This window comes from Diadema setosum, chromosome 6 (genome assembly GCF_964275005.1).
Source record: "Diadema setosum chromosome 6, eeDiaSeto1, whole genome shotgun sequence".
NCBI lineage: Eukaryota > Metazoa > Echinodermata > Echinoidea > Diadematoida > Diadematidae > Diadema > Diadema setosum.
In genome coordinates, this window is record NC_092690.1 from 22,393,085 (window position 1) to 22,419,606 (window position 26,522).

Genomic DNA, 26,522 nt, shown 5'->3' on the forward strand with positions numbered 1-26,522 from the left:
ATTTATTCGTACATCATGTTTGCCTATCACTAGCCTATATCGACTCTCCTGTTACCACGGCGCAATGAACTCCACTAACGAGGAACCTTACATTCCATCGACTTTATGGTACTATTGTAGGGCCTACAAAAAAAAAAAAAAACTTCGCCAGAGTCAAAGAGAAGAGAAGATTCCATGTTTACACATCTCATCAAGCCTACTTTTCCAAATACAAAGAGCTCCTTTATGTAACTTAAGTACACCACCTAAGTACACCACTTTGCTCTTCACAGATTAAAAAAAAAAAAACCCGCATCTTTTCCATGCTAACTTGTCAGCCGAACACTCGAAATGAGTGCAATTCATTTTTTTTTTATTCTTTGACCTTTGAAAGAACTCCAGGATGTAAGTTTCTTCTTAATCATTTTGCCAGTCTCGTACCGTATGGACATTATTTGCATACACATTGCAAACGGAACCCAATTTGCTGCTTTCATATTAGATATTTCTTTCAATTCGTCTGCGGAGAATGTAGATTAGTTTGGCAAAAACCTTTTTCAGGCAAAGGCAAGCAAATATTAGCCAAGAATACTATCAATGTTTGCGAATATCTAAAATTCCGCGTCACATAAAGGCCTACATTCGAGCTAACGTTCTTTGTACTCATTAGCTATTCGTAGGGATTCGCAAAGATACGCTGGAGCCGATATTTTTAAACACGTCTAATGCAAATTCAGCTCCATTGTATCTCTGCATGAATAGCTACGAACTATTCTAGTATTCTAGGATGCGACCTTATCCTCAAATTTTCGAATTAACTGGGCATTCGCTGGCTCGAAATCCTCTGGAGTGGATGACGCGGTCTCAACATTTTTAGAATTGTAATAATACAAAACAAAATGAAAATGGGTTGTGCATTTCCTCTTTTTTTCTTCCGCTCTTAATATATGTCATTTGCATGGCAATGAATCTTTATTATTTTTTTTTTGAAATCATGTATCTGAAAGAATGTGAAATATCGGAAGTAAAATTTGATTTAAATTGAATTGAATCCTTGGGTGTATCCAAATAAAAATCATCGAATACCATTTCAGTTTGTGTTTCACAACAAACAAAGGAGAACATTAAGTCAATTTTGGAATGATCATTCCAAAATTAAGGACTCGGCTAAAAATGGGGTGCACGTCACGAGACCGACACCCACGAGTCATACAGCCCATGAGTTTATAGCTCACGAGTCATACAGCCCATTAGTTCGACACTAAGCTAACAAGGCCCACGAGACCGACACATTAAGCTCCGTGTTGTATCTGTCGAACTCGTGGGCTGTTTTTACCTAGCGTCGAACTCATGGGCTGTATGATTCGTGAGCTGTATGACTCACGGACCTGTTTTCAATGTCGAACTCGTGGGCTGTATGACTCGTGGGTGTCGGTCTAGTGGGATGACCCCTAAAAATGTGCCATTACGTGGAAGGTGGTATGAATGTTTGTCGCGTGGATAAGGAAAGCATGCATTGCATTTTTTTTTAGGGAAACAAATTATGCGTGTATCGTTATGTAAAACCAAATCAACAATCTGAAGGAATCGATTTATTAAAAAACAAACAAACATTAGTTTGATAACAAAAGCCCACTAAATAAACTGTACGAAAAGACCGTTTCTGTATATTGCTTTTTTTTTTGGGGGGGGGAGGGGGAGGGTTGTGGTTTTTGGTTTCTCCGTGTGCTTGGAAATTGCGTAATAGAGATTTATGAAACATTGTTTTCATGTATGGGTAATATCAAAGTGAAAGTGATTTTTGAAATGTATATATGTCTTCCCTTGATTTTCCCTCTCATTTTGATGCTGCACGGGCTATGTGCTGTAATTCAATAAAACCCAGGTCATCGCTCCTATACCAATGACATCGCCTCTGGTGTTGTCACTAGGAATCACTACTGTTGGAAACTCTCACTCTTGGAGTACAGTGCACTCCCGTAATAACGCGCAAGATTATAACGAAACTTCGTTTATACAACGAAGTAAAAATTCAGACCGCAACATTACCCACTCTTTGTTTCTTTATTGTTTCTTTGTTCGGTTATAGCGAAATTTCGATATAACGAAAGAAAACTGCCGGTCCCGAGGATTCCGTTATAACGGGAGTCCGTTGTACATGATTTAAAACATGTATTGTACGCAGAGAGAAGATTCCTAAACATCCCGCTGTCGATGCTATAACTTTCTCTTCTGCGTATTTCATTCATTACAATTCTAAAAACACCCCATGAATTGCAAATGAACATTTTAATACACGTAAGTACACAAAATCAATAATACTATCAATACTTAAACGAGTTAAATATGCAATCAAGAAAAATGCTATGAAATGAAATGCAGTACTAGTAGATGTTATGTCTTTCGTGACAAATAAGACCTTATTCAGAGGCAATGTCTATACATGTGGATAGCCAGCATTTGTGTGTGTGTGTGTGTGTGTGTGTATGTGTGTGTGTGTGTGTGTGTGTGTATGTGTGTGAATGTGTGTGTGTATGTGTGCGTGTGTTTGGTGATCCTCTCTACACAGCTGAAGCTAGAAGCTGATGTCGAGCTCTGATCGTTTGTTGTCTAATGTATGTCAAACTTCCATGCAGATTATTTTTTTTTTCAATGATGCATACTGATAATGATGATGTCAATAACGCTGATACAAAACTAATCATTTTAATAGTCAACATCACAGCAATCATAACGATGATAATGTTAATGATATTATGTGGGTTTTTTTTCGGGAAATGATGTTGAAGGTCCGGGTTGAAGGCACTCTGATTACAAACCGATGCGCAGCCTGCGAACAGGCGAGCTCAAGAAATCTCTGAGCTCAGATATTGTGAACCTCTTTCATTCATCTCCAAAGTTCACCATAACGACTTCTCTAGTTACCTCGGGGTATAATTAACACCACCAACAAGGAACTAACTTCATGCATATTACCAAAGCACGCAAAAAGACGAGTTCAAGAAATGTTTGAGCTCAGTCCTTCATAATTCAGTGTTTCGTCAGAAACACAGTACCATTCATGCCCTTTTGAAGTTTATTGACCACGCTGCGCATACTATTGATAATCATTCTTATCTTATTGGTATCTTCCTGGACTTCTCCAAGGCCTTCGATACGATAAATCATGACATTTTATTATATAAATTGTCTCATTATGGAATACGGGGGAAGGCCTTGGAGTGGTTCAGGAGTTACCTACAAAATCGAAAACAATATGTATCTCTGAACGAGAATGACTCAAATCTAGAATTTATTAAATGTGGCGTCCAACAGGGTAGTTTATTAGGACCATTACTTTTTATTATTTATATTAATGACTTTTGTAGATCATCTGATATACTCTCATTTATACTTTTTGCTGATGATTCCAATGTTTTCTTTTCGCACCGAAATCCAGATACTCTCGTATGCATTGTTAATTCCGAATTGAAAAAGGTTACTCAGTGGATGAGAGCTAATGAATTATCACTTAATCTCAAGAAAACTAAGTATATGCTTTTTAGCAATTCTGTAGAAGCTTTGCGCACAAATATAATTTTTGATGACACTCTGTTAGAACGTGTATCTCATATAAAATTCCTTGGTATCACAGTGGATGATAAACTTTCATGGAGACCGCACATTATTAACATTAGTACAATCATTTCACGTAATATTGCTATCATAAATAGACTCAAGTCTCATATTCCAATGTCCTCTTTGTTGACCTTGTATTTTTCTTTGATTTTACCGTATCTTAATTACGGACTCCTAGCATGGGGTAGTGCCCATCAAACTTTATTAGATAAATTACTATTACTGCAAAAAAAAAAAAAAGTACTGCGTATCATATGTGGCGTCCCGCCACGTTCCCATTCAGAGCCATTGTTTACTAAATATAAGATCTTGAAAATCAAAGATTTGTATTTTTTTCAGCTTGGTCAGTTTATGTTTAATTACAATGCAAATGCACTTCCCAGTATTTTCAATTAAATGTTTCCACGGAATCAGTTTTTTCATAATTATCCGATTAGACAATCTAATGAGTTTCATTTGCCCCTCCTGAGAACTTTATTAGCTCAGAGTACATTTATATACACCGGTCCTAGATTTTGGAATTCATTAAGCTGTGAAATAAAAAATTCCCCTTCTTTGCATTCTTTTAAGCGCAAGTTGAAATCATTTCTGTTAAATCCTCTGTGATATATTTCGTCATTAGTTAGATCTCATCAACCTCAGGGTGCATCATCCATCCACCAATCTTTCGTTTACTGACTTCATTATTACGTAATGGATTACATGGATTATTATGCAGTAGCCATTAAATCCCTGCACAGCTGCGTGCAGTACCAGCCCTCTGAAGCACATTCTCAATCACCCCCTGTTCCATTTCCCTAGTTCAGCGTGTAGGCATTCTCTTATTCTCTTTCTCTTTTTTTTTCTTTTCCTTTCTCTCTCCCCATTCTTTCCGTCTTTTTTGTCAAGTCGTGTCATGTCTTTTGTATTTCTCCTGTCTTGTTCCGTTGTGTCGTAAATTATAAGTGTGATAAGTATTTGTAAATAAGTAATTCATAAGTTTGTTCATTTTTTGAGTGGTTCACAACATACAAGCTTGCTTTTTAGTGGACCTCTCAGTTCTTTTTTTTTTCCTCAACTGAAGCATAACTTTGTACTTTTTTGCCAGTATGCATTCTTTTGTTTATTTGTATCATTTATCTTTTACAAAGTCGAATGTTTATGTTTATGATGTAATTCCAAATATATTATGCGTTATGTTTTGTTGAAAAAAAAAAAGAAGAATGAAAAATAAATGAATTGAATTGAATTGAATTGAATAATTTATGTGAACCTTTTTCATTCGTACCAAAAGTTCGCCATAACGACTTCACCTTACCTCGGGGTATAATGAACACCACCAACGAGGAAATAATATACATGTTAATCATTCTCTCATTGCATCAGATAGCAAAGAGTTCGTATCATCATTGCCAAAAATCCCTATCATCGATTAAACAGCGACTTTATTGTTCTAATTGTACATAACATAAATGTCGCCAATATGAAAGAGATGCAGACAAAGAGAAAAGAATTTCATGTTCACAGTTCTCATGAACACCTGGCTGTCCGAATATAAATACCTCCTTTGTTGTATAGAAGGCTAGCGGAAAAAGGGGAAATTACCGGAATCTACCATCAGGAAGTTTTGCAAAAAAAGGAGAAGCGGCAGATGGTAAAGCATTAAACTCAATGAAGGTATTAAAGGAAAAGCAATTAAAGAAAATGAACATACAGATGTCCAAATACATGTTAAAAGAAGCCCTAGTCGGCGTTCCTAATGACTTAAAGGGATGGCGCAGTATGAAATTGGTGGAGATGAATATTGGACTCTTAACTTTTTGCGAGTTTATACCAGAAGCCACTCTTGGAATATACCATTGTATAAAGAGGAATTCAAAGTTTACTTGATGGAAATCGGTTTTGCAATGGCTGAGGCATTCAAAAACAAGGTGAAACAAAGTGATCGTAATAAAAGATGGGTGTCACCTTCTATCATGAGGTGGGTTCCACCTTTTATTATAGGATCCCTCTGTTTCGGATATCTCAGCCATTTCGAAAACAATTATATCAAATAAAAAATGTTGAATTTCTCTCAGAATCACATGCTCTTTCACATTTCATAAGAGGTTTTCATTATCTTACAAAAATGTTAGAAACCTGCAGTAAAGTCTCAATAAAAAATATACGATCCCTTAATTTCAGGAATACCACTTAAACAACAACAACGGCAATGACAACACCATAAATGGGAGTTTATGAATGATAAGTTTACTAACAATGATTATAATGATTTGAGTCTTATCTAAGTACAACCTTAGTAATCAATAGAAGATTTTTGATTTACCAAAAGTTCATGAAGTTCATGCATTTGAATATGTCGTTTTTTGTCATGTCGTGGGATAAGAATTTCGAATACGTTAACAAGAATGATATAAAAGGGCTTGGTCGGAATAATTTCAGGAGACAGGTGAAGAATGATCTTTTGAATACTCTAATTTAGTAATCACTAATTGGTCGTATGAATAGGCGAATGATGATTAAGGAATGATCAGTCTTTAATACTGACCTCATTGTATACTCCCATTACATCATTGTCATGTTCACTATGAGAGCTTGTTTCGTTTTTATTTTATTTATCTCTTTTTTTGTATTCAACCTAATGTTGTGTAAAATATTATCATGAAGGTATTAAAGGGTGTGTACAGTTCTGGTCGAGGTGAGGATTTAGGTTTTAACGTTTTGCGAGATATTCAGAAACCACTATATGAGATGTCAAAGAGCATGCAGTTCTAAGGGGTATCAAAAGTTTATTCGATGAAAATCGGTTTTGAAATGGCTGAGATATCCAAAAACAAGGTGAAACAAAGAGATCCTGATAAAGTTGTGGCATGTCGCCTTTTATTATTAACACCTTTTTGGATATCTCAGCCATGTGAAAACCAGTTTTCATCAAATAAACGTTGAATCCTTCTTAAAATTACATGCTCTTTCATATTTCATAAGAGGCTTTTCATTATCTCACTTAGGAATGTTCAAAACATGAATCCCCACCTCAACCAGTACTGTACAGTCCCTTTAAGTTTTGTGCTTGTATATCTTGTGCGTATCTATTGTTGTGTGAAAATTATTTGCTTCAGAATAGTCTCATACTCAAGTAATGAGCAGTTTAATCTCCCCATCACTGTATATTATAGGCATGCTAACCTGGAAACATTAAACTGCACATTACTTGAATATGAGACCATTCTGAAGCAAATAATTTTCACACAACAATAGATATAATGTGCTCTTAAATGAACCCACAAGGATTGGAACAATCATCCCCCAGCACTTCCACTGATTCCCACTGATCAGTTACTAGCCATCCTCTTTAATACTTTTCAGCAAAATAATTAAATTGGTCAAAACTACATGTTTTTAGGCGTAGCCATGACGACGCTCTTGAAATCCGAGTAAAGATGTATGACACTTGATACTCCACAAGTTTTTTTTTTCTTCATAATTTATTGGAATTTACTAAAGCACTCACAGTTCTCTGTTTTAAAGCTATATTCTCGCTTTTTTTTTTGTCGATAGATATGCCAATCGGTATCTGGGATGCTTCCGCCATATCGCATTATAGTCCAAATAGGTCTGCTGTACATTGACATAGTTTTTTCACGTGATTGGCAAAAAATCCAGTAATAATACTCTTTTTTTTCCCCATGATGACACTTTGAGCCAAGTTCAAAACATGAAAAACAGATCTCTTTTTTAATTTGCAATTGACCTTTGACCCCATGGCCCAACAACTTCCCATTCTAATCATTGTGTGGTAATTACGTGTATATAGGCTATATACCAGATTTAGAAATAACATATACTTTAAGTTTATTATACGCAAAAGAGGGTATGCAGAAGAAAGTACAAACCAGCCTGAAATGTTGTAAATTTCAGCGTTTAATGTAACCTCTACCCGTCGACCTTTGACCTCATGACCTTAAACTTCCAAGAAGAATCGGTATTAGCCATTACAATGATGCATAATCATGATAATATACTGAGTTTCATGAAGATACCTCGAGCCATTTCCGAGATGATATGAACGAAAAAGCATTTTCACGTGACCTTTGACCTTTAACTTTATGGCCCAAAACTTTCTCTACAGAATATTTACCTGGTAATACACGTATAGGCCTACACAAAGTTTCATAAAAACGCATCGAGGCATTGCAGAGATATAGGAGGAAATATTATATTGGAATGTTTGTATTTGACCTTGATTATCACTCTGTAACTGCGCTAGGGGCCAATGCCCATGCACTCCAAAAATTAGTACACATGGCAGTGCGTTACAGCTCATGCGATATGCACTTAGGCCAAAAAAAAAAAAAAATTGTTGCATTGGCGTAACATGAGATTTTCAAATAGGGTCGGTCGGGCGGATTTTTTTTTTTTTTTTTTTTTTTTGCTACCTGCATTTTACGTGTAAAACTCGTGCTCAGCTCAGTAAACAGTTACAACTGCTGAACCGAATGTGCTGTGTTCATCTATTCTACAAATCATTTATGAGGCCGATATTACTGGAATTATACCCCTTCACAGAATTTAAAGATGTTGAAATCCCTATCCTGAATGTTTTCACTTCATATTTTACTATTTTGACTTAGATAAGATAGATGCAAATTGACCCATATGTACGATCTTTTCATCGCACACGGCGATCTCTATTACAGTCCCACATATACAGATTCGTGTAAGTTCTCCACACAAGAAACCTATGGCAAAACTGTGCACAATACATCGCAGTCTGAATGCTAGATCTCTCCCTCGTACATCCGATATCCCCAGAGCCGTTTCCACTTCCGGGTTTGTGCGATCGCGATCGCAATCAACAAGATATTTGATATCGATAGCAAAAAAAAAAATAATAAAAAAACATGGGGTCGGCGGAATTTTTAGGGTCGGGCGGGTTACGCCAATGCAACAATTTTTTTTTTTTGGCCTTACTGTAGTACATGCGCAGTATAACTCACTCCCTTCTGTTTAGTTGTTTGTTTGCTAGATGAACTTCGCTAGCAAAATGCATGCACAGTTGGCGGTCGAACACAATGTCTAACATTGCGATTTTGCTATAACATCGCGATGATCGCTATTGCAACCGTGATGTCATGAAAATTTCACCTAGCGACTGTCGCAAATCGCAACTCTAGACCTAAACGTACCTCCCATTTGCACAGTTGGCAGTCTAACACAGTGTCTAACATTGCGATTTTGCTGTATAACATCGCGATGTTCGCTATATTGCAGCCGTGATGTCATGCGAATTTCACCTAGCGACTGTCGCAAATCGAGCTCGACGGAGAAAACATCGCAAATCAAAGTTCAAATTTAGCCGACTTCGCGGTGGTAGATCACGTGACTAAATATTTTAAGTAATATCTGTGCACAATGCAATACAGAGAATTATGAGATATACAATACACTGTAACAAGCCCAGAGTGGGTACGTGGCACTCTCATCTGCTGTTTCGCACTGGGGAAAGCGAACATTGCACGAAAATCGTTTCTTGTTGGTTAAAAAAAATTATAAAATGGGTTCAAGAATGTAGCCACTAGGAAGCGCTGAAATGAGTCTGCTTTGGTTATTCTAGTCCCATCGCACTGAGTGTTAAATCCACCGTGGCTAAATCCTATTGACGATCGTCTGTGCGCGCGGCGGCTCCTTTGAATTGCATGCATACATACAGTACGCGCTGTCAATCCTGTAAACAACTTCTAGTTCGGGCTGCCGGCCGGCCGGCCTTTCTTCCCTTGTGCATAACATGTGTGGCGTACGTATACTCTTATATACCTGTACGTACACTTTGTACAGTACAGTAGACCAAGCGTTGTGGGACCGGACGCGTACATGGAGTCACATTGAAGGGCAAATCCAACGATTTAGCAGGTTAATTCTCACGCCGTTTTCAGAGTATGTTGTCTAGTAGGCCTATATGAGGAGTCTATATCAAGTCTTTAAGGTAAAGGGTGCATATTCTATGTAAAATAAGTAAGTTTTCATGCGGGAACTTAAGTGTCCGGAAACCCAACCCCCATCATACTTATACTGTATGTGCGGGATTTCCGAGTTGGATTTCCGAGTGCGACGTGCGTAAATGTTTGGGACGAAAATCTTCGGACGTCTTGACCCACAAAGGTACGTGAAAAACGCTGGAAAATGCTGTTAGTTTTCGAATTTTCGACCCATTTTATAAAACAAATGATGCACAGGATTATTTCGTGGCGTTAGTGGAGGCGTAGCTCACTCTCGGGTATTTACAATGTAGTTCAACATGCACTCGGCTTCGCCTCGTGCATGTTTCACAATTGTAAATACCCTCGAGTGCACTATATACGCCTCCACTAACGCACTCTATCCTGTGCATCATTCCCATTTTGTATAATACACCACTCCTGCATCATCTCATTATGCAAGCATCACGTGTTTGTCACGTGAGATATGGTATGTGTACAATTGTCCTCATAGCAAAGTACACAAGGACCGTTCTTACCTCTGGAATGTATCTGCGAAGCTCTTTGGTTACGTTGTAGAAGTACAGCCGCTGAGTTTCTTTGCCAAAGCTCATTATCCTGGAGCTGGCGTAGAACGGGTATTGAGAACCGATTGGCGAGTTTTCGCGGGTCATTATCAAGGTGTGTCTGGAGTCCACGCCGTCTTCTGCCAACTCTCTCCTGATAAGGTGATGAATATGTAATGGTAGGCCTACTGATTAAACGCAAAACATTGAGGGAGTTGGTGCAAGAGCGCTAACCCACATGGTAGTCATTCTGAGATAACCGCTTTTGAAAGTTTGAAAACAAAAAACAAGAGACCCGCGGGTCTAGCGCTCACCTGAGTATCGCAAGTTCACCTTTCACGCAGTCACTAATCATAATTATTCACAGCTCTACCAAAATTTGACCAGGCATTCTCAAGTAGAAGATGAAACTGTACAATAAGGGCCCAAATTTTTTAAGATTCCTTAATTTGGGGGAATTGGGGCCCCCTGGGGCCCTCTGGGTGAGGCATGGTGCCCATTTTTATAAATTGAGATCCTGACCCCCTAGGGATGCTACCTGCCAAGTTTGACGAAAATACATGAGGTTTTCAGGAAGAAGATGAAAATGTACAATTCAGGTCCCCATTTGGACCTTCCCAACCACCCCCCCCCTCTGCCCCCAAGAGGGGCACCCCTTGATCTCCTATGAACAAACTTGAAAATACAGTCATTAATATACTCACTCATAGTATTATCTGACCTCTATAACTTCTGATTCTAGAGAAGATTTTTAAAGATTCCTTCATTTGGGGGGTTTGGGCCCCCTGGGGGCCCCCTGGGTGGGGCATGGTGCCCATTTTAACAAACTGAGTTCCTAACCCCCTAGGGATGCTACCTGCCAAGTTTGGTGAAAATGGGTCATGGGGTTCTCAAGAAGAAGATGAAAATGTACAATTTAGGCCCCATTAGAACCCCTCCCCACCCCCTCCCCTGGGTCCCAAGGGGGGCACCCCTGATTTTGCCATGAACAAACTTGAAACTGCAGTCATCGATGTACTAACTCATAGTATTAACTTAGCTCTATCACTTCTGATTCTAGAGAAGAAGATTTTTACAGATTCCTTAATTTTGGGGGGTTTGGGCCCCCCCTGGGGGCCCCCTGGGTGGGGCATGGTGCCCATTTTAAGAAATTGAGTTCCTAACCCCCTAGGGATGCTACCTGCCAAGTTTGATGGAAATCGGTCTTGGGGTTTTCAAGAAGAAGATGAAAATGTAAAAAGTTTACGCACGACGCACGACGCACGACGCACGACGGACGCCGGACGAAGGGCGATCGCAATAGCTCACTTGAGCCTTTGGCTCAGGTGAGCTAAAAATCCATAAATCAGGTTAATGACTGATAGAGAAGGTAAATTTCTTGTTACATAAACCTCAACATACTCAAGATTGAATAGTATCTTGAAGAAAGTTACTAATTGATATTTTGGTGGATTCAAGAGGATATTTAAAATCACATTTCGAATATGTGGCTTAGCACTATATTGCAGACAAATCCATAATGTATGCAAATATTATTTATTCTGTGAAAACTCATAGAATATCAATGCCGCTTCTCTCAAAGTGGAAAATTAATGTAAAATTTGAGTTTCCCTCTTTTGTGACGTGAAATTAAATCAAGATATACTTCTTTCTACCAGTCTCTAATGTATAATCTGTGTGAACTTATGAAGACATTATTTTGCCTATACTTCAGACAAGCACAGGATCATTCATGTACGCTTAAAGACATCTTGAACTTCAACAATTCAACAAAATTCAACAATTCAAGTTTTAGAAAGACAAAGCATTCACTGTCATAAGAGTTACATTATCTGTCTTCAGCATCATGCATGTAACGCGCGTTTACCATTAATAGTATGTAAATCAGGAAAAAAAATGAAGTAAAAGGGTTCTCAAGATTTTTCCAGAGGTGATGATGTCCTTTGATAAAGGGAGTAAAATACCATAAAGTCCACATAAAAGCCTTGTTAGAGTATAGGCCCTAGATTGGCTCCCCTGTTTAGGGTATCAAAATCACCACTAGTACCCTAATCCTTCTTTGTATAATGACGCATTTAAAAAAAAGTATTGTACTTAAGAATGATGTACAGGCCTCGTTCATAATTAAAATTAAATTAAAAGAATGTAAAATAGAGCATCGATAGGCGTCGATGTGGAGGGGGCAGTCATATCATTTTGTCCCCGCTAATTCACGAGCCTTGGGGAATTTGTATTTTTTATATACAAAAAGTGTCCAAATATTTCAGGCAAAGTGTGCATCAGATTGTTGAATTTCAATTATGAAAATGTGAAATCTCTCTTTTTTTTTCTTTTTTTCTTTTTTTTTGGGGGGGGGGGGGGGCGGGGGGGGGGAGAAGGGGGATTCCCCTTCAGACACCCTCCATGGCAGCCTCTTTTCCTGGCCTTAGTACACTTTTCAGATTGACAAAATACCGAATATTTCATCACAAGTGCGCACAAGATTCATCACTTCAATTTTAAAAATGAAAAGCTCCCTCATTGATTGGGGATATCCCTTTTAAGCCTTCAATTCCGTCACTCACTTCCCCTCCATATCAGATTCAAATCAGATGCACCAAATTGCACTACTGACAACATCAAAATGCAGAAAGTTCTCAATACGGCAGCCCCTCCCCCAGCCCGGCTCGCTCCGCTCGCTCGGGCTCGGTCGCTTCGCTCCCTCACATACTGTAAACCGCCCCTCCTTTAATTAAAAAACCTGGCTATGCCACTGATTCAGCACAATCTTGACACTTCGTGGGCATACTGTATTACTTCGGCCTGAAATGACGTCATTCTTTCACATGAGATGCGCATGGTACGCAGGAAATTATTGGGCCGGGGTCTCCAAATATAAAGGAAACGTACTATTAAACCACACTGAATGTGCCATTTCTCGGAAATCGGAATACTGTCATTATACATGGCATGAGTTTAGTTTATTTGTTTTATTTCATTTCACTTATAAATGGTTTAAAAGACAACTACCATGGCAGCCAAGACAGGTCGAATTGAGGTAGTTTACACAGTAATACGACAGAACATTAACAATCTCACATACAAATTGCTTATAAAAAAATTACATCAAAGAACGCACACGCACACACAAACATATACATACATATATATATGTATATATATATATATATATATATATATATATATATATATATACATATGATAACATAATTGCCTATTCGTTTTACAACTTAATTTCCCAAACTTGTTGATGTAATATCAAAAACCGTCAGACATTAAAACATTCATAATTATGATGCAAATAGAAACGAATACGATTACCACGATTACACTCTTGAACACACTCGACACTTTTACCCCTCACACACAGCATACACCTCCCTTTGGTAAAAACTTTGGCACATGTATGCATCTCATATTTTCATACACCCACACAAGCATACGCAGTTATTATACTCCACATTGCATAGTGTAACCCAGCTAACACAAGGACGTTTTCTGAACGTTCTTAAAACGTTCCAAGTTCGGTATTTGTACGTTTTGTCAAAACGTTTTCAGAACGTCTTTTTGTGGAATGTTTCGACGTATTTAAAACGTTTCAAATGGTCGTTACAACACGTTTTTTAAACGTTTAAAAAGCCAATAAAAAGCCTTTCGGAATTTTTAAGGACCTGCAGAAAACCTTTTGAACGTTATAGAGGTCATTTAAACCTTTTAAGAATATCCAAAACGTTCTGTGGACGTTGTGCGAACGTCCAGAAAACCTTTGAAAACGGTCTAGAACGTTCAAAAAAGTTTTAAGAACGTCGAAAAAGTCTTATGACCCTTTCCAGAACGTTTAGAGAACCTTTCACATCCGTCTGGAACGCTCAGAAACCTTTTAAGAATGTCTAATGTCTATAGATTTTTTATAGGGTATTTTAAAAAAATTTAGTTATTAGATCATATAGACACAATCTGAGATTAATGTATCCTAATCCTATCCTAACCTGTTCCTAACGTCCTACCACCTATGCTACACCCTATTCCCAATTGTCTGCATCACAATCTTTTATATACCACCAAAATGTTGTAATGCATGAAGACATGGTTGCTAAAATTAGATAACACACACCTTAATTTGAATATTCATAATTAGGTATGAATATTCATGATAGAGAAACCAATGACGAACACGCAGCGGACCAAATAAAAACGTTTTTAAACGTTCATGAAAGACGAAGTCGACGTAGCATACCTAACAAAAACGTGTGGTGGGTGTTTACAAAGGACGAAGACGTTGCAGACATAATAAAAACGTTTTGTAACGTCCATTAACATTTTTAAAACGTTTTCAAAAAAAACTGTACTTTGCGGTAACTGCTAAACCCCCACTTTGACGTTGTATGTACGTTTTGAAAACGTCCATTTTATACGAAGACGTACGGAATCTCAAAAAAATGTTTAGGAAACGTTTTAAAAACGTTCTGTGTTTGCTGGGAACCCAGATATTTGCGAAAGGATATTATGTAATCGATACGTAAACGAATACCGGCGCTATCGACACTTGCATCTACACGCAAGCTAATAATGTTTGCACCTTTACTTTTTTCGCTCTTTTGGAGTGTGTTTCCTCACATGATGTGGACTAGAAGAAACATGTCCAGTCACACAGAAAAAAAGATAACAACAAACGAATATACACAAAAAAGCCTGGTTCATGTAGACTCCTTTGGTGGAATATTTAGTACGGAAATAGACGACAAAGACGGCACAGCGCATGCGCTACGCATAGGTCAACACGTGACCAGCACTCATTCATTTCATTTCGTTAACAAAAATACAATTGCTATAAGACATTTAAATGCACAAAATCTGTACAACATTGTAATCAAGAAAAATGCGAAGTGGTTGTGACTTTTTTTGACAATCCGACCCTATTCGACATAGCAATTTGAATGTTTCGTTGTATTATACTTTATAGATTGAATTCAACCTACCTGATGAGTTCTAGATTTGTCCTGTTGACGTGCCAGTCGTGCTGTAGTAGCTTGCTGTACAGAAAGAGCCTCTCCGAGTCAGGGTCATCGAACTTCCAGAGCCCCTCCGTCAAATACGGTCTGTATCATAGCATGTGGGAACACACGCGCGCGCACACCCACACACACACACACACAAAAACAACAACGAGAAAAGAAAATCAAACAAGTTTTCAACTTGCTAGTGTTGAGTACTTGAAACAGAAGTCAGATCGATTTATTGTACATATCGCCATCAAGGTAGTGATCAGACACATTGGTTTACAGAAATCTTTGGTGTGAAATCACTCTTGTTAGAGATATTTCACTTTTTTGTCACTAGCTTTTACACAAATTTGGGCCATAGGCATGATAGGAAGTAAAGATTCAATATTATCTCTTCTCTTTTTATTTCCAGTCATTCGGCATATAAAATGTTACCCCCATGACAAGTGTCATTATTTTACAAGTACGTATACCGTTCAGATATTCGTGTACAAATTATATGGGACCTTTCAGTCAAAGCAATTTCAAAAAGGAATAGATATGAGGTCCACAAAATAATGGATATTTTCGTAAGTATTGTTATATAATGAAATCTGCGCCACAGATTTCCAAGACTTTCCATCCAGGTGGTTATTCCTTTTTATTATTATTATTATCATTTTGTTCAACAAAGTGAATCAGTTTTATTATGGTATAGCAAAGAGGAATGGTCGAAACATGCACACTGGCATTACACACGCGGAGTCACAAAGGCCCGAATTCACGAAGGTGGTACAAATGAAACCATGGTTTAAACCATGGACAAAAACCATGGAATGCCAAGTGTTGCATGCGATATTTCGCTACGAAATCAGTCATTTCGTCGATGAAATTATTATTTTGTAAAGAAATGACAACATTTTGTAACTAAATGAACATTTCGTCCACGAAATGATAATTTCGTTAACGAAACAGTCATTTTGTCGACGAAATGACCAATTTCGTAACGAAATATTCTGTTTGACACTTGGCGCTCCATGGTTTTTGTCCAGGGTTTAGACCATGGTTTTGTTTGTACCACCTTCGTGAATTCGGGCCAAAATGGCATATTATTACAATCTCTTAATGTAGAACGCGCTCCTCGCGGAGGATCCCATGCAAGCAGGATTAATCTGAGACGTTTTGTACTTGTAGGTCCGAATTCACAAAGGTGGTACAATCTTGACCATGGTTTAAACCATATGGACAAAGACCGTAGTTTTGTATGGGGCGCCAAGTAGTGTCCAATGACCTATTTCATTACGAAATCAGTCATTTCGTCGACGAAATAATCATTTCGTCTACGAAATGAACATTTCGTCGACGAAATGACTGATGACGTGAATTCGGGCCAATAAGATATAATGAGGTTCAACAAAACTCGCCCGTACATTCCGGAATTTTCAAATATCTTTCATCCATCTGCTCACGTGGGGATCGTTATTTTACTATTGCGATTTTGTAAATTGTTAAAAACATACATGTGTTATTGGAAATAAAATTTCATTTGAATTGGATTGAACTGAATTGAAATGATCGCTTTCGAATTACTAAGTAAAACAACTCTTTCAACAAAAATATTCCGTATTTTTTACCCAGCAAAGCATTTCGGAAAGTGTGATTCTTTGTGCATTCAATCACACTGGTGATAATATCCCCAGAACAAAACTTAATCTTGCGTTTTGAAAAGAAGATGTGTGCAAATTTGCCCAAAATTCGGTTCCGGCCCCAATGGAGTCACTCCTGGATCTGCCACAAGTAAACTAGAAAGTACACACACCCATGTACTTTTTAAGCTCATATCTGGTTTTCTGGTTTGTTGTTGTTGTTGTTGTTGTCGTTGTTTTTTTTTTTTTTTTTTTTTGGGGGGGGGGGTCGATTCTCCGATTTGAGGGCTTTTGCGTCCCCTGGGACCTCCGGAGGAGATCGCATCGTGCATATTTTAAAAATATATTTTATCACCTTATCGATAGTCATGCAGAGTTTGGTCAAAAGTGGCAACACGTTTTCAAGAAGAAGATGGAAAAGTGAAAATAATTTCTTGTTATCAAGATTCTCTAATTCAGTGGTTCTAGGCTAATGGGTTGCCCCAAAGACGTGGGGCTTGTATGGTGTCCATTTGTACAAAAACCTATCTCCTTAGGCATAGTACCTGCCAAGTTTGGTAAGAATTTGTCCGAGAGTTTTCAAGAAGAAGATGAAATGGTAAAAATTGGTCCACTTCGCCCCCTCCCCCCCCCAAAAAAAAATAGAAAAAAGAAAAGAAAAGAAGGGCCCCAACATGGCACCTTTTATATCGGATATAATTATATTCGACCTTGAATCTATACTCACATCGCTTTTACAGATGAAATATTTCATAAAGACTCTCTAATTTGGTTTGGAATGATTCCCGTTGGTACTTAAGAAATCTTCTCTACAATCAGAAATAGACCCTTGTAGAGCTATTAAATTTAGTACTTTGAGTAAGACAGTACCTTTAAGTTGGTGATGTAGTTTAAGGTTTGCTCATTGCGGATCAAAATCTTAATCTGAGCGGTGGTGGTGGTAAGGGGGGGGGGGGCGAGTTGTCACCCAATTTTTCCAAGGGATTGCAGAACTCCGTAATCAGAGAATCCTTAAACAGAATATTAAAACCAAAAATGATCAAGCTAAAGATGCTCCCATTTGGGTGCGGGTGGCTAAGTGGGGAGCAATTTAATTTTTCTTTCTTGAAAACACATAATCAGAATTTTCTATAAAACCAGAAATGTTCTGAGTGGATGCCCCATGAGTTGATATACTTTCTAGTCGTTTTTTTTTTTTTTTTTTTTTTTTTTTTACACAAAGGTATTCCCTACTCTGCCCACTTAATTTGAAATGTTGCTCAACGGACGCACCCTCAGGTTAGCGTTTCACTACAGCAACATCATAGAAAGGCGTTGAAACATCAAGATTATTTGCGTCAAATTGAGGATACTGCTGTCGGAACTCACCCTTTGTTTGTGACGTTGGCTAGGTGCACCGTCCTCGCTCGATAGTTCCCCTTGAGTATGTCGCTGTACCATATTTCATCGTAGGCGGCGCGCTGATTTTCGACGGGATTTCCTTTGTCGTCGACGATCATGGTCTTCACACCGATCTGCTCTTGTTTGATCACTTTCCCGTTCCGGATGGTTTTCCGAATCAGCCGTACCTGTTTTTTCTTCAGCACCGTCGACGAGGGCGCCTTTCGGGCAGGATCCACCTTCCGAGGCTCGGCTTTCGCAGTCTCTTTCTGCGGCTCAACTTCTGCAACTTTACGTTGTGGGACTAAGGCGTTAGTGTCATCGCCGCGCTCCAAACTTATTTTCGGTTGTGTCTCTTCGTCAGCAATAACATCAGGATCTTCCCTCCCGTCTGCAATGGTTTCCCGCCCCGCGAGGTTATCCTTCCCTTCGACGTTTTCCTGCCCGGGTGCCTTGGATTCCCGTTCTCCGTCATGGGAACGCAGCACTGGATCGAGAGGTGATTTTGCTGCGTTCGGGTTGGCGGCTTCCGCATGCTCACCAGCTCCGCCTATCGCTTGCTCGTGAGAAAATTGCTCGCCCTGCTTCAGTCCTCGGGACCGTTCTTGGGCTTCTTCGTGCTGCCTGGCCTCAGACGTTCCCCCGACTTCTCTTTCAAGTCTCAAAGACCTTCGGGGTAGAAGCAAGAAATAGAAATTACATAGACAATGCAAAATGTCCTGTTACGCCGACATTGGTAATGAGGCTAACCAAAACAAGAGTCATATAATCATCAACACCACAATTAGTTTCTTAGGTATAGCTTCCTTTTTCAATCATTCCTGGCGGCATTGCGATTTCCATTTTATTTTAGCAATAAGCTGAATGTGAGAAAGAATAGGAATCAGTACAGTTGGTCTTTCATACACACTTCAGAGAATCTACACAATTTCATGGGATTTCCAGTGGACGACAGTGTTTGCAACGGATTAAAGATCCATTCATTGTTGAGTCAGTGAGTAAACATTTCTCAATCACAGAGGTAGAAAAGGCAATCCCGTCCTTGAAAAACAACAGGGCTTGTGGCCTGGAAAGAATCTCTGCAGAAACGCTAAAAGCTGGACGAGGACCAATAAGACAGCTTCTATTCAAGAGTATTGATATAGCGTAGTCTAAACGAAATACTCCTGAGGACCGGAGCAAAGGTGTCATCGCCGCAGTATACAAGAAGGGAGACAAATTAGATCCTGTCCAAACCTTAACCTGATCTTTATTCCTGGGGAAGTTTTATGCAGAATGATATCGATCAGATAGGATATAGGAAACCATAAACAAGTATCAGACCGAGGACCAATGTGGATTCCGTAGCTCCAGAGGTACCACAAAACTGCGTTCGTCGTTCGCTCGGTCTTTGAGAAGGCTAAGTAAGCTAAGGAACTAAGGAACCCAAACTGAAACTTTGTTAACTTCAAAGCTGCACTCAATTCCAACTCTCTGGAAGTGACTTCGCTTCACGGGAACGGACCAAGCATCACTGATGTGTTCGAGGCTAATAATGTATAACAGACAGATTGCTCTGAGTTGATCGAAATGATCACCAGCTAGTTCCGAGCAGATACTGGTGTTAGAAAAAGGATGCCTACATTTACTATCGCTTAGCCTCTTCAACCTATTTGGGAATTTAGCATTAAAGATCTGCGGATTACGGGCAAAAATGTGATACCTAATTGGGTGAGTTGAGTATCACAAAAATCCCCTACGCAGATGACACCACCCTCATAGATATATTCTTTAACAAGCTACTGATCTCTACCAATGAACTGGAGAATGCATGGAGAAACTGGAGAATGAAGATCAACCCAACAATATACAATATCATGACTGAGGGCAGTCGAGACATCACACCTGATAATTCTCCCGTCGACAAAGCTCAAGGGAGGCAATGGCCCATCTGTTGAGGCTGACATCAAAAGGTTCACAAGACTCGTAGCTTGGGCATTTGGCAGGCATATGAATACTGTATGGACCAATCATCATCTCAAGGTCACTCAAAGTGAAAATATACAGAACCCTAATCACCCCCATCGCCATCTATGGGGCAGAATCATGAACCTTCCGACAAGCCAACACACGGCAGCTCGAAGTATTTGAAACGAGTTGCCTCCAAACCATTTTGAAATGAAATGAAATATTCTGCTCAAACGCCCAAACCCGTCCAAAACGATCGATGAATCTGTAAATGCCACAGTACATGAAAGCGTTTCTGGCGACTCAATTCCTGTCACTTTTAGCTTACATCTCATGTGAATGTCTGACTATCTAGCGATGTTCCCTACTATATTTGCAAATAAATTCTAAACTTCTTAGTCACTGTTTTGCGTACAAATGCCATGCCTCTACATAAATGTAGCTACTGGTCATTTAACTCTCTGTGTTTATTTCCTGTGCAGTGTGTGTGTAACTTGTGCACATTAATGGAACAGAAAGGATTAAAAGAAAAATAATCATAGATTTGTCATACAATTTATATCAAAGAAGAGCTTGGCATTTTCTCTATGACTTTGCTCCTTAACATGTCAACAGGGTAACAAACAAAGTTATAAAAGTTGCATAGATTTGAAAAACAAAATGTTTTCCCAAACCATGACTACGTTGATGTCTCTGATTATTGTGGCAAACAGAGGGTTTGCACTATGGCCAATAAAGAGTTACGTGAGGTTTCTATGTAATCATTCCTGCATGCTCATTGTGTTTTGCTATGAATTTTGTGAACATTCTTATTTCCCATCCCAGACATTATACATTCTGAAACTCTCTAACCTGTATAACCAATTTATTGATGTTCAAATACAAAAGTTAAAAAAAAATCATTCGGAAGACTTCTTTAAGGAAAACGCTGAATGCCAAACTCTGATGATTGCAGACTATTAAGGCATTTTTTTTTTAAGACCATTGTTTGAGTGGGCAGAGGTGACAGAAAAAGAACCCTATACTTTAATATGGTAGCTAATTTGTATGACCGACTCTGTCGCAAGGCACATGCAGTTTTTACGCACCAAGACGACCGTGACAAGCTCGTCACGGCAAGTTTGCGTACGGTATTGTCTGTAACAGGATGAAGCAGCTGGAGACGTGCATGGAAGGAAATGTATCTTCGTAGAGATCATGGTCCTTTCCTGTAGTATTGTGGGGGGGGGGGGGGGTTTCCCGGCACTTTACTAATTGGAGAACAACATTTTTATTCCGACAAGGACAAAGGCTTATGTTTATGGCTTACATAACCATGATAACAAATTGAAAGGCACCATTGTTATTAGGGAGCATTAGATTTTCGCGACGGGGACGTGCAGAGGAAAAAAAAAAAAAACAAAACCCTCGTCTGAGCATGCGCAGAATCGCGTATCAGACGCGATCTACAGTATCTATAGCTCGCGCGCCTGAGTTTTCACTACGCGTTTTGGGCTATTTTTACGTCCGCTCGGTTCAGGACGTAGATAACTACTTGATGCACCAATCATATGGGGGCGCCATTTTGTTTTTTTATACGTTGCGTCCCAGCCTGATCTAAAGCTACTTTTCCGCACGACGCAGGGAAGCGGAGAACGTCCAGCTCAAGCGTCGTCTCAAGCGTCCGCGCAGCAAATCTAAAGCTCCCTATCTTCATCGCGCCAGCAGGGGGTGACAAGGACGAGTAAGACACCCATTTTAAGATGGACCATGATTATGCCTGCGTTACTAACCTCGTCTGTTCAAGGTGCACAATGTGTTTTGGTTAGGTGAAAAAAACAAACAAAGTAAACAAGATGCTTCACCTGGTTGATTTCGGATTTCGACAGCTGAAGCGCTGGAAAGGTGGGAAGGGAAAAGCCCCTTTCTTTTAAACAAGATGCTTCACCTGGTTGATTTCGGATTTCGACAGCTGAAGAGCTGGAAAGGTGGGAAGGGAAAAGCCCCTTTCTTTTCACTGTTTTTTGATAACATTTCAGTTCCTGTGAATAGCTTTGCAACAAATACAACGTGTAGGATAGAAAAAAAAATGTGTTCATGACATAACCGAAACTTGTATGAGGCTAACCCGCAGCCAGCTATTATACGACTAATGCGTGCACTCAAAATCCAGTGTAGACGGCATACAGGATAATTTATTCTCATTTTATGTTGCGAATGTCTACCGCTCACACAGCACTTGATAGGCCATGGGGTGAAGCGGAAAAAGAGGCTTAGAAAATGGGTTTCGTTCCAGCAACACTGGCACTACTTTTTGAATGCGGAAATGTGATGTTTTGTGCATCCTAAATATACAGTAAAAAGTTCTCCTGGAAATATCCTGCAGTTTTTGCGAAAATCCACATTTTATAAACTGCCACCAGCAGCCCAATACACATATCGTAATGGGGCTGCGGATTGTAACATTCAGGATCATGACAGGCCAGTATTGCGGACAAACGTCAACCTTAAATCGAACAAAAATTTTTCAATTTGAAGACTTACAAGTAAGGTTGAAGTATTGACAACAGGGTTCGTGCAAGGTTTGGTTCTACAAATAGTCATTTTCTGTTCAAATTGATGACTTAATATGACTAGGTCGAGAGGAATCTGGGAGAGCTACGCTGAATTGACGGTCAGCGCAGGCGCACACATCACTGCGCACAAATTTCGAATCCATTGACTGGATATGATGTCTGTGTGCGCATGCGCTGGCCGTCAATTCAGTGTAGCTCTCCCAGTTTCCTCTCGACCGAGTCACATTTAGTCATCAATTTGAACAGAAAGGAACTATTTGCAGAAGCAAACCTTGCACGAACTCTGTTATCAATACTTCAAATTTATCAATAAGTCTTCAAATTGAAGATTTTTTCCCGATTTTAAGTTGATATTTGTCCGCAATAAAATATCCGCCATGATCCTGTATGCTACAGTTCACAGCCCCATGACGCTATGCGTATGGGGCTGCTGGCCGCAGTTATGCGTATGGGGCTGCTAGCCGCTGTATAGTTCCCATAGTGTTTCTAATTAGCTGAAATACATATACACATTTGTAAAGCACTGCTTTTAGCCATATAGTACCTAGAAAAAAAGTGAAGTTTTGGTTTAATAGTTGCATTATATCTCATGTTTCAGCTTTTCCTGATGTGTATCAGAGGTCAAGGCAAATGCCTTAACTGTTCAAAGACACATTAATCAAATGACTAATCATTCAAGGCAAAAAAAAAAATAAAAAATCAGAGCGTTTGTTTGTGTGTGTGTCCGTGTGCCTTTGGGAGAATCTTATTGTACACACACACACACACACACCCTCACATGCACACACACATACGCACACACATAGTTATGAAGATACCCAAGTGTATTACAATATTATTCTACATGCCTTGGCCATTTATCACATCAGCATCATAAAAAAGATCATCATAAACATGAACACACACAATGATATAATACATGTATTGATCAGTGCATTACACATACACAGGTGCATAAAAACGCTGACATATTATATACACTCACACGCACACATACAACTCATTACACACATGAGACATTACTATTAAACAGATCATATTGTTTATCAGTAAACATGTTTTTCTTTTCTTCTTCTTAAGAAGCTTTAATATATTTAGATCACATAGCAATCACGTTGTTCATGAAATATTACAGTACTTTAGAAAATTTAATCTTCATAAGATTTCCTGAAGTTTTCATTGCTATCATTAGGTTGGTGGGACACTACCTCTTTTCATGTAAGATAGCTTAAAATGATAATCACTCAAATTTTCTAGTTTTAATAAATTTTCTGGAACATTCCACGGTCCAAATATCCTTGAAAGGGTGTAAAAGTTTTGAAAAATGCCAATATATAAAATAAAGGCAATATTATAGTTTACCCATTCATGAGTGAAAACTGCTGGATTCTGTATTGGAGGCAATGTGTACCTGAAAATCTTGGAGAGAGTAAAACAGGTTTGGCATTAAAAATTATGATAACATTGCAATTAACTTCCAATATCAGAGGATCTGTGCAAACCTGACTCAACTTATGCACAATTTTCATTTGGCTGGTATTAGTTTTAGCAAACTGATTTTGTACTCACACCTACATTGTACTGACCTTTCTACATGAACATTCTGTTTCAGTATTAGTAATAGTTACATATTTTTTTCCCCCAGAGTGGGAGAAACAAATTTTAATCGTAGTCATTCAGTTTTATGAAAAAAAAAAACACACTTAGGAAAACATCTTTGTTCTTAGAATAATTCAACCCTAAGCAAATCATAATAGTGGGCAGAAATGTTTGCTAAAGGGCGAACAATCACATACTGAGGCAAGGAGTCAAAACATGTTGCATAAACATTTGCATTCAAAATACGACTTGTACAGGAAGCAATCTGTATTACAAAGACATTTTATCATGCACAACTTTGGTAAGATGTCAATTCTTGAACATTAATCACATTGACCAAAGCATTGGTGCATATACAGTACATTCTGTTGTTTCTGAACTTTGCACTGAAGTTCTTTGTGTATGTGTGTGAATGTTTCAGTGGTGTATATATATTGCTCCATTTTATCAAGGACAACTTATAGTAACATGACAATGATTTCATGCTTCAATATTAATCATATTAACCTATTTCCCTTGGCAAGTAATGAGCAGGTTGACTCTGTTGCAAATGATGCATTTTACAGGCAACACAGCAGAACCTGAAGAGCTTCCAGAAGAAAATCTTGATCTTGATGTGAGCGTCTTACGGGAGGAAACAGATGCTCCTGCTGACGGACCAGGCTCCTTTCAGGCGTTTGCTATCTATAAACCTCTTGTAGCACGTTTCATGGAATCCTATTTAATACAATGGAGAAATGAACAGCAATGATTAGCCGTTGGATTTTGTTAGGGGGAACATTACACTCAATATATCATTAAATGTACGGTAGACTATTAACTGCCAATATTTGAATCTTGTAATTACCAATAGGCCCTAGTACTATGCCAGGTAATCATTAACACCTCATGATCATTGTCATCATCAACTACTTCAACTTGTACTTGCAGTGCAATTACTGATTTTAAATGACATCTACAGCTTTCAGCACCTGATCACATGCAATATCAATTATCATAATTATGAATAAAACTGCCTTATCATCATTAATACTAGTAATCCTTGGCCTTTCACTATCACCGCCACCCAGTGCCACTGCTTTATAATTTGGCACAACATAATGGTAATCATATGTTTTAGGGAGTTTAATTGTTGAAATTATGTCATTATTGTCATTGTTGGTTTTTTAGACCTATTTATATCAAATATTAATATTAAGTTAATTTAATGAGATGCTAAATGTGTGTTTTGAGGGGGGATTCGCCGATTTCGGGGTGAGAGAGACAGGATGGATTTTTAATATTAATACTCCATGGCCATGATTATGAAAATATAAATTTACATGCAGTTTAGACCTTTTTCAATCCAGTCCTGTGCTGTGTGTCAAGATTTTTACAAAACAATATCACCGATCAGCTACATCAACCTAACCTGGGCTGTACATAGAACAACATGTAAAATTCATCTAGGCTACATTATAACGGCGCTATGCCATGCCAAGGTGAAATTCAAGATAATTTATCTAGAATGTAACAGACACGCTAACGGCTAAGCTACAACATTAGCGTCCATTATAACATACACAAGCAACGTTCATAACATAGCTAAAACGTTGTACTTGTAGTCATTACGCATATATGAAACTGCACTGCAGTGTCGACTGCTACGACTGTACGCACGTAAACTAACCTGTAAATTATCCTATGTACATGTAGGTTGCAGCAGTCCCCCTGAGCAGCTGAATCACTTCGTTCTGGTCTGCGATTTCACGGTCTCCCCCACTCAATTTGATCCACTCTTTGGCACACAAAATAGGTTTCGTCTATCCAGGCCCGTAGCCAGGATTTTTCAAGGGGGGGGGGGGGTGCGGTCACTAAAAAAACGGACCTTCGGTACCAATACCAATGATGACACACACACACACACACACACACACACACACACACACACACACAATATATATATATATATATATATATATATATATATATATATATATATTCTTTGGACGACCGAACTTCAAAAGTTGTATAAGAATTTGCGCGCGAAGCGCGCCGCAAATTGTGAATTTTGACTGTTTTAATGACGTTTTAAAGTCTCGAGGAAATTTGTATTTTTGTCTGTTGCATGCAATCGCGTTACGGTATTTCATCTAGGAAATAGTAAAAACTCATTTTGCCAGGAAGTTTAATTGTGTTCGAGACTCTGCGCGCGTAGCGCGCCGCAAAATTGAGAATAGTGATTTTCCTGGTGTTGTTTTAACTTTTATTTTTTCTATTGTATACCCGCGTTAGCAGGCCTGAAGCCAGGATTTTT

At 38.7% G+C, this 26,522-nt stretch overlaps 1 protein-coding gene across 1 annotated transcript in view; it reads right to left on the bottom strand.

Annotated features, from left to right (window-relative positions):
* Nucleotides 1-26,522, bottom strand: part of LOC140229642 (uncharacterized) — a 46,953-nt gene that overhangs the window by 15,193 nt on the left and 5,238 nt on the right. The window contains exons 2-4 of the mRNA XM_072309886.1: nt 18,114-18,794; nt 15,097-15,216; nt 10,091-10,271 (exon numbers count right to left, since the gene is read on the bottom strand). Coding sequence (XP_072165987.1) covers nt 10,091-10,271; nt 15,097-15,216; nt 18,114-18,794 — 982 coding nt within the window. The remainder of the gene's footprint in view (nt 1-10,090; nt 10,272-15,096; nt 15,217-18,113; nt 18,795-26,522) is intronic.